The 9052-nt window shown below is 56.3% G+C and overlaps 1 protein-coding gene across 1 annotated transcript; it reads right to left on the bottom strand.

The window, feature by feature from the left end:
• Positions 1-3374: 3374 nt before the first annotated feature.
• On the bottom strand, positions 3375-8676 carry LOC113782539. The gene is made up of 3 exons (XM_027328426.1): positions 8491-8676; positions 5406-8438; positions 3375-5273 (listed from the first exon to the last, which is right to left on the bottom strand). Exons 1-3 carry the CDS (start codon positions 8674-8676, stop codon positions 3375-3377), a joined length of 5118 nt encoding a protein of 1705 aa, XP_027184227.1.
• Between the last annotated feature and the right edge of the window lie 376 nt (positions 8677-9052).

Here is a 9052-nt window from a genome sequence, read left to right as displayed (position 1 = left end):
GTCCTGCCATTACGGCTCTGCTCCCTGTCAGGCGGCCTGGCTCTGACACTATAGCCTTCTGGGTATGATGACGGAGAGTATGGTGCAGGTGCCATTAAGTGCCTCCAGTGCTTTTCAGATAAAGCACTGGTCCCAGGTGATGTCAGGTGGCTTGACATCATCAGCGTGCAGTTGAGGTGGAGGTGCCGAGGTCACCTGCACGGTAGACTAGGGATCTGGCCGAGCTTAAGGGATACCCCGAGACGCGGACGAGCTCTGATGAGGACGAGGTGAGTTCACCTCGGGCATGCGGGATGGCCGAGGTGAGCCTCCTCAATAAGCCCCCCAAGCCTCGGGAGCTCCGGGCTAGGGGGGTTCCGAGGCTTCCTTGTGCCGAAGTCGTAGAAGTCGGAGTCCCGAAACTGCCCCGGAAGATGCGGGGACGTGACACGTGGGCGTGTCAGTTGAAGGGACGTGGTCACTGGTAACCGTCGCGTCATGAAGTAGTGGGACGTTTCGTGCAGGGTGTCAGCCGAAAGGACGGGGCATTAATGAGGAGAGAGGGAGGCACGACGTTCTGAGTTCGAACGTGGCCGTCCTTTCGCATTCTTGCCGCCTCTTCATATTCCGCCCAAACCCTTATAAATAGGGGGGCCCCCTCACTGCACTTCTCACACCTTTCATTTTCATTTGAGATTTGCAAGTTCACGAGCGTAGCCGAGGTCAGTTCTTTCAGCCGAGGTCGGTCTAGTAGCCGAGATCAAAGCCGAGGTCATCCACTTCGTCCAACTCCGTAGGCAATAGTAAGTATTCTTCTTCTTTCTTACCTCATCTTTCACCCATGGCCAAAACAGCTAAGACCCACAAAGAAACCGTGACACCGAGTTATCGAACCGAGGTGAGGCCGGATCCTATAGAAGTGACGACGTCCAGCTCTGATGGGTCGATGCCGAGCTCTGGGGAAGGATCCACCGAGGAGGTCCGCGAGGAGGTTGACGTCGAATTGGAGTCATCCGAGATGAGCGATGGTGGCTCCGAAGTGGCCTATGATGAGGAACTCGGCGTCGAGATACCACACGACGAGGACGCACTGGAGCCTGTCGCTCCCGAAGATACATCCAACATCGACTTCGGCAAGATGCCGAAGTTTAGAAGTCGAATCGGAAGAGATAGGGTCGTGAAGGTGATAAACAAGTACCCTTTCCGGTCGGGGTACGAGATCACACCGCCCGGGGTGGATGACTCAGCCGAGAAGCCCCCCATTGGCATGGTGGCCATCTATGTCCAACAGTTGGAGGCCGGGCTGAGGATGCCTACGTCGAGGTTCTTCAGGGATCTGCTCCGTCACTTCGGCGTGAGGATTACCCAACTCGCCCCGAATGCGATCCGCATCATTATTGGGTTCGAGATGCTGTGCCGACATCAGGAGGTGACTCCGTCTGTCGACCTCTTCCGCCGATGCTATACCCTCAAGGCGCACGGGACAGACAAGGGATGGTTTTATGTTGGCAATCGGAACAATGCCATTCCGAAGTTGGTGGTCGGCGCTCCCAGCTCAATCAAGAATTGGAAGCGCGACTACTTCTTTGTGTCCGAAGTGGACTTCCCCAGGGGCTTTTGGTGGAGGCCAATCAAAGCGAAGGCCGATCCCTCTGCTGGGGATGCCAAGGAGGAGGACTTCCAGAAGCTGATGGGGTCGGGACTTCGGATATACAGTCTGGACTACCCCGAAGCCGTGCTGGTTGACGGGGGAATTAGCCGAGCTTTGATCCCTCCTGACAAGACTCCCTTCACCTCCACTAAACTTAAGATACCTTGTAATTTTCTTTCATAGCTTTGATTTCACTTCGGCTAAGGCACATGATAATATTTGCTCTTTGTGCAGTGACCAAATTGTCCGACATCATCACGTCGAGCTCAGGTGCCGAAGTGGCGAAGAGGTCGAAGAGGAAGAGTTCGGGCGAGACATCGGCGCCCCCGCCCAAGAAGAAAACACAAGGGCAGCCTCCCAAGACGTCGGCCAAGGAGACCACCCCCACCACGGCAGCTCAGAGCAGTTCGGCTGCTGCTGCCACAGGGTCCACTTCGGTACCAGAGGGGGTGCCACTAGGGGTGACCACGGCACTTCCACCTCAACATGGCCGAAGCAAACAGCTGAAAGCTCCGGTCAACGCGGTGACGGCGACTTCGCTCTGGAACCGGTACCATAGCCCCCCAGTGTATTCTGGGAAGGATAAGTCTCACTCCGGCGGGCAGTGGTGTCCGGATTGGTCGCTCAAGGTCAACGACCGATGCTCGAATCCTCGGGTCGCCCAAGACCTGGTGATGCAGTCCACTCTGCCAAGAGACTTGGACTTCACAAGGAAGCTGACCCCGGCCGAGATGCTCCAAAGCGTTATGGTGACCACGGCCTCCAGAACAGCCTTTGTGGCCGAGATGGCACATCGGTACTGCGAGTTGCTCGAGGAGCAGGACACCGGCAAGCTGCAAGATCAGATTGTCAAGTTGAAGAAGAAGCTGGTGGTGTCTGAATCTGAGAAATCCGAGCTTCAGAGGCAGCTCAAGGAGGCCGAGGCTAAAGGGGAGGAGGCCGAGATCACAACCAACAGTCTGAGGTCCGCTCTTGAGGAAGAGCAGAAGAGGGCCGAGGAGGCGAAGAAGAATCACGAACAATCCCTTGATAGCGCGAGGACCTCGGCCGTCGAGGATTTCCGGAGGTCCGAGACCTTCATTGGGGATCTCGGCCAGCTGACAAGGCCATCCTTCATGCTGGGCTTCACTTCGGCCATAGACCAGGCCGCAGCTCATCTGCCCTCCGAGGCTTTGGAGTCATTGAGGAACAGTGCTCACTATAACGAGGACTCCACGGAGCTGTGCGATCGGATGGCCGAAGGCATCCGAGCCGGGAGGAACCTGGCCGAGGTTCAAAACGAGTTCAACAAATGGCTGTCTGAACTCGACGAAGCGTTCGAGGAGGAAAGAGGAGAAGAAGCCGATGTAGGCCTCGGCGAAGGGACGGGTGAAGTGCCTGGAGGGAACATCGGCGAAGAGCATGGAGAAGAGCTTCACCCCGGTGGAGAGGAGGCCGGAGAGAAGGCTGCCCAGGAGGGAGCCGAAAAGGGGAATGGAGCCGAGACAGGGGTCTAGGCTCGTGGGTCTTAAAGGGGTGGCCGAGGTGGAGAGCGCTTAGTAGCACTCCGACCTCGGCCTTGTATTTTTTGTAACGCTCCTTTGTTGAATGAAAGTTTATTTCTTTTCACCTCCGCACTTTAATTTCTTGCTTTGACTTCGTCTGTTTTGACTTCGTCCCTTGCTTGTCCCCCCTTATTTTTTAATAACGTGAAACCGATGTTGAAAAATAATGTAAGATCCGAAGTCATATCTTGATTAAAAATTCAAGCACAATACATTTTGAGGTTCTCGGCGTGCCAAGACCTCGGCACTAGTGAGCCATCTCGGTAGCTCAGTTTACAATATCCCTTGAGATCAGACTCCACAACTCGGTAAGGGCCTTCCCACTTCGGGCATAGTTTCCCTTGCGGTTCAGCTCGGCTGACTGAGTTTTTCCTCAGAACCAAGTCTCCAGGCTGGAATCGACGGTGCCTGACACGGGCATTGTAGTAGTGTGCCACTGTGCTCTTGTAGGAAGCTATCCGGGCTGAGGCGAGGTCCCTTCGCTCATCGACGAGGTCGAGATCCAACTGCCTTTCTTCGTCGTTAACCTCGGCTGCGAGCCGAGGGCTGGGGGTAAGGATCTCGGCAGGGATGACAGCCTCGGCTCCGTATGTTAAAGAGAAGGGGGTCTCTTGCGTGGCCGACCTCGGCGTGGTCCGATAAGACCAAAGGACACTAGGGAGTTCTTCGACCCAAGATGTTCCAGCTTGGTGTAGTCGAGTCTTGAGGCCATGCAAGAGAGTTCGGTTGAAGTTTTCTGCTTGGCCGTTGGCTTGGGGGTGGCCTACCGAAGTGAAATGTTGTTTGATGCCAAGGTTTGTGCACCAAGTTTTAAAGGGGTTCTCGGCAAATTGCCTCCCATTATCCGAGATGATTACCTGTGGTATGCCGAAGCGGCAGACGATGCATTTCCAAAAGAATTTTTGAATTACCAGCCCGGTGATGGTCCTTAGTGGCTCGGCTTCAACCCATTTGGTGAAGTAATCCACAGCGGTTACCAGGAAGGTATGGCCCCCGACGGCTCTGGGGAAAGGACCTATGATGTCTGTCCCCCATTGCTCGAATGGCCAGGGTGAAGTGATGGGAACCATGAAGTTGGCGGGCTGGTGATACTCGGGCGCGTGGACTTGGCAGGAATGGCAGCCGAGAACGAGGTTCTGGGCGTCTTGTCGAACCGAGGGCCAGAAATATCCAAGAAGCAGAGCCTTCTTGGCTAGCATTCTGTGGCCGACGTGAGCTTCACACAAGCCCTCGTGGATCTCTTGAAGGACGTGGCGTCCTGTCTCGGGAGTGACACACCTCAGCCATGGGCCGAGGTAGGAACGTTTGTACAGCTCTCCATCGCGGAGAGCGTACCGAGCCGCCTTGCGTTGTATTTTTCTCGCCTCGGCTCGGTCTTCAGGGAGGACTCCTTGACCCAAGAAAAGGATGAACGGGGTCATCCATGATTCTTCAGAGTGCACGGGGCAGGCCACCTCTCCCACGTATCCTGGTTCACTCAGGACTTCCACTAAGACAGTTTTGTTGAGGTCAGAGAATGACGTAGAAGCCAGCCGGGATAAGGCGTCGGCTCGCTTATTCTGGGAACGGGGTATTCTTTGGATTTCGAAGGACTCGAAGTACGCCGTGAGTTGGTGTACTTTGGAGAGGTATCGTTGCATGGTCTCATCCTTGGCCTCATACTCACCAAGGACTTGGCGTACGACGAGTTGGGAGTCACTGCGGACGTGGATTTGTTGTGCGCCGAGCCTTCGGGCCAGCTGAAATCCAGCGATTAAGGCCTCGTACTCGGCTTCATTATTGGTGGCTGGGAAGCCAAAGCGGAGGGCGTAAGAGCACACTTCTCCCTGAGGTCCTTCCAGGAGAAGTCCAGCTCCGCTACCGTCCCCATTAGAGGATCCATCCACATACAATGTCCACAGGGATGGGGTGCTCACCCCGGCAAGGGAAAAGGTGGACTCTGGACCTTCCGTGAAGGTGAGCTCGGCCAAGAAGTCGGCTAAGGCTTGAGCTTTTATGGCGGTGCGCGGCTCATACGACAGGTCGTACTCCCCTAACTCGACGGCCCACTTAGTGAGGCGCCCGGAGGCCTCGGGTCGAACCAGTATCTGTCGGAGAGGCTGGTCGGTCCGGACGGATATGGGATGAGCCAAGAAATAGGGCTTCAGCCGCCGAGCGGCGTGAACTAGCCCCAGCACCAGTTTTTCCACCTAAGTGTATCGGGTCTCCGGTCCGCGGAGAGCTCGGCTGACATAGTAGACGGGCACTTGGGTGCCCTCATCCCGGATAAGAACAGCGCTGACGGCCTCATCGGCTGCGGAGAGGTAGAGGTAGAGCTTCTCCTCGGGCCGAGGTGAAGCGAGAGTGGGTAGGTGATGGAGGTATTGCTTCAGTTTGTCGAAAGCAGCCTGGCACTCTTCCGTCCAGGCAAACTGATCAGCCTTCTTGAGCACCTTAAAGAAGGGCAGAGCTTTCTCAGCTGATTGGGACAGGAAGCGATTCAGCGCGGCCAGGCGTCCATTTAGCCGTTGGACTTCTCGGATGTTCCGAGGTGGGGACATGTCCTGAATGGCCTTCACCTTGTCGGGGTTGGCCTCGATTCCCCGGTGGGAAACCAGATACCCCAAGAATTTTCCCGAGGTGACGCCGAAGACGCACTTCTTGGGATTCATCTTCATCCTCGAGTCTCGCAGGACACCAAAGACTTCCCTCACGTCTGACAGAAAGGATGAAGTGGCGAGGCTTTTAACGAGGATGTCATCCACATAGGCCTCCACATTGCGGCCGATCTGATTCTGGAAGAGTCGGTTGATCAGCCTTTGGTAGGTCGCCCCGGCGTTCTTTAGCCCGAAGGGCATGGTAGTGTAACAATAAGTACCTCGGTCGGTGTAGAACGCCGTTTTCTCTTGGTCCTCCTCACTCATTCCTATTTGATGATACCCTTTGAAGGCATCTAGGAAGCAGAGGATTTCATACCCCATCGCCGCGTCGACGAGGGCGTCTATCCTTGGCAGAGGATAGCAATCTTTGGGGCAGGCCTTGTTGAGGTCGGTGAAGTCGACACACATTCTCCATCCCCCGGTGTCCTTTTTTACCATGACTGGATTGGACAGCCAGGTGGGATATTGGACCTCGTGGATCATCTTGGCCGGCAAGAGCTTGTCGACCTCATCCGATATGGCTTGGCTACGTTCGGGGCCGAAGTGCCTTCGTTTCTGTCGCACAGGTCGGGCCTGCGGGTCAACGTTGAGTTGGTGAGTCATGAGCTCGGGTGGCACTCCGACCACTTCATCCGCGGACCACGCGAAGACGTCTCGATGGTCTTTGATCAGGGAGATCATTTCTTCTTTCAGGGGTGGGGGGAGTCCCGCCCCTACCTGGACCACTTGGTCAGGTTTCGCTTCATCCATGACCACCAGTTCCACCTCATCCCCGGGCTCCAGCCTGTTGGGCTCTTCTGCCTTCTGAGGGTCGATGCAGTCTATGGAGAGGACCGCTGGCCTCTTTTCTTCTGACCTCGGTGAGGGCCGGGGGGTGACTGCTGCTTGAATGGTGGCGAGGTAGCACTCCCGGGCGGCGCCCACATCGCTGCTCACCTCAGCCACCCCCGCAGATGTTGGGAATTTAAAGCTCAGGTGGTAGGTGGAGTATACGGCTCTCAAGGCATTGAGCGTGGGCCGGCCTATCAGCATATTGTAGGGCGAGTCTGCTTTGACCACCGCAAAACTGACAGGCACAGTTCGGCAGCGTGGATGACGCCCGATTGTTACCATCAGGGTCAACATGCCCTCCGGGTGGACGACGTGTCCCCCGAATCCCACGAGGGGAGTTCTGACAGGAGTGAGTTGCTCCCTGGTCAGTTTCAAACTTTCGAAAGTTCGGTAGTACAGGACGTCTACCGAGCTTCCGGGGTCTACGTAGACCTTTTTGACTACGTAGTTGTTGGTGAGGACTTCAATCACAAGAGCTTCATGATTGCTGGAGGCCGCAGGAACGGGGTCAGCGGGGCCGTAGGTGATGACCTCGGACAGCCGAGAGCTCGGCTCGGCCACCTCCATCTCGGCCTGGCGGTAGGTCCGCTTCCGGGAGTTCTGGCTGTCTCCTCCCGTTGGTCCTCCCGCGATGGTGTTGATCACCCCGGCGATGTTGGGGCCGTAGCCCGGTGAGCCATCGCGTGGGGGCTGCTTGTCCTCCCTACGGTCTTCGGGACCTCGGCAATGCATGTTCGTGTCCCGTCGGTCGTCTCGGCGGGGGCCCCGGTTCTCCCGGTGGGAGACGCTTCGGTTGAAGCCTCCATCCTTGCGGACGAATTGCTTCAGGTATCCTTGCCGGATCAAATTTTCGATTTCCCGCTTCAGGTCATTGCAGTCCTCAGTCTCGTGTCCTACATCACGGTGGTAGGCACAGTAGAGGTTCGAGTTCCTCTTATCTCTCCTCCCCGGAATTTCGGGAGGGTTGCGGCCGAGGTGATTCTGCCTCATCACAGCCAGGACGTGGGTCCGGCTCGAATTGAGGGGCGTCAGCTCGGCGTCCGAGGTGGACGATCTGCCTTTCACGATCCGGTCGAAGACACTTCGGCGGTCTCGGGGTTGGTTTGAAGTGCCACTTGGGCCTGGTTCACCTCGGCCAGTGTCTTTCCTCCTCCGGGGATCTTGCCCCGTACGAGATGCTTGGGCTTCTCGCTTCATGCGATTTACATCTTCACTTCGGATTCCCTGGTCCACTCTTTCCCAGAGCTCCCGGAGTGTACGGGGGTACTGCCGATGGATTTCGGTGTTAAAGATCCCTGCCACTAACCCGTTGGTGAAGGCAGCAATAGTTACCTGCTCGTTCTGGTCAGGTATCTGTACATTCTCCTCGTTGAACCTTTGGGCGTACGAGCGAAGTGACTCGCCCTGACCCTGTTGCAGGTTCAAGAGGTAAGCTGAAGTCTTTGTTATTGGTCGAGACGACACAAAGCGGTGGATGAACCGGTCTATCAGCTCATCCAGGGAGGAAATGCTCCCCGGTTCTAAACTCCAGAACCACTTCCGGGCGGTCCCGTGCAGGAAGATGGGGAAAGCCCGACAGATCACGGCGTCGGGGACGCAGTAGAGTCGGAATGCGGAGATGAAGGCGCGGAGGTGATCCTCGGGGTCACCTCGGCCGTCATAGGTGTGCAAATTTGGAAGCTTAAAGTTTGGGGGCACCATCTCCCCGTTGATGTCATCTGTGAAGGGCGGAGCCCTCATGTAGTCAGAAGCTAGGCCCCCGGGGCGCCGAGGTGGGTCCTCGGCGCGTTTTCCCTAGCAGTCCCCGGGAAAATGCCCTGGAGATGGAGGCTATTTTAGAGGTTGCCTTGGAGGAGGCGCGCCTAGAGGTGCTCCGAGAGGGACGCCCCTCATCGGAGTCCTCCCCTGAGGGCACTTCAGGAGACTTCGTCGGCCTTCGCTTGGAAGACTCGGCCTTTTCCTTCCCCTGCCTCTTGAAGTACCTCCCCAGTTCTTCAAAGATGTTTGGGTTATCAGCCACGAACTCGGCCATCTTGGCGATGGCGTCTTCGTTATTGGGCTGGGTTCTTGGGGACCCTGGCTCTTCAGATATGCGGTCTTGCTGGGCTCCCGAGGTCTGCCCAGCCCCAGTTGAGGGAACTCTTCCGCTTCTGGAGCGCGTGGATCTCATTTTAATAGCTATCTCGTTCCCACAGACGGCGCCAATTGAAGAGGTGATTTTTGGTGGTAGTTGGACCGACCTAAATCAGACCTCTCTGAGATGAGGTGAGGTGTATCCTCGTGTCCGAAGTGAATGGCGGGGCTTCTCCCCTGGTATCACTCCGACGATTAAGTTAGTATGAGAACGAGAAAATGCTAGAGTATGAGCAAATGAACAGTGTGCTTACTTGTTGGGAGTGTGTGGGGTA

Source organism: Coffea eugenioides, chromosome 9 (assembly GCF_003713205.1).
Source record: "Coffea eugenioides isolate CCC68of chromosome 9, Ceug_1.0, whole genome shotgun sequence".
NCBI lineage: Eukaryota > Viridiplantae > Streptophyta > Magnoliopsida > Gentianales > Rubiaceae > Coffea > Coffea eugenioides.
The sequence above is the reverse complement of the archived record's forward strand: the minus strand, read 5'-3'. Positions and strand labels throughout refer to the sequence as shown.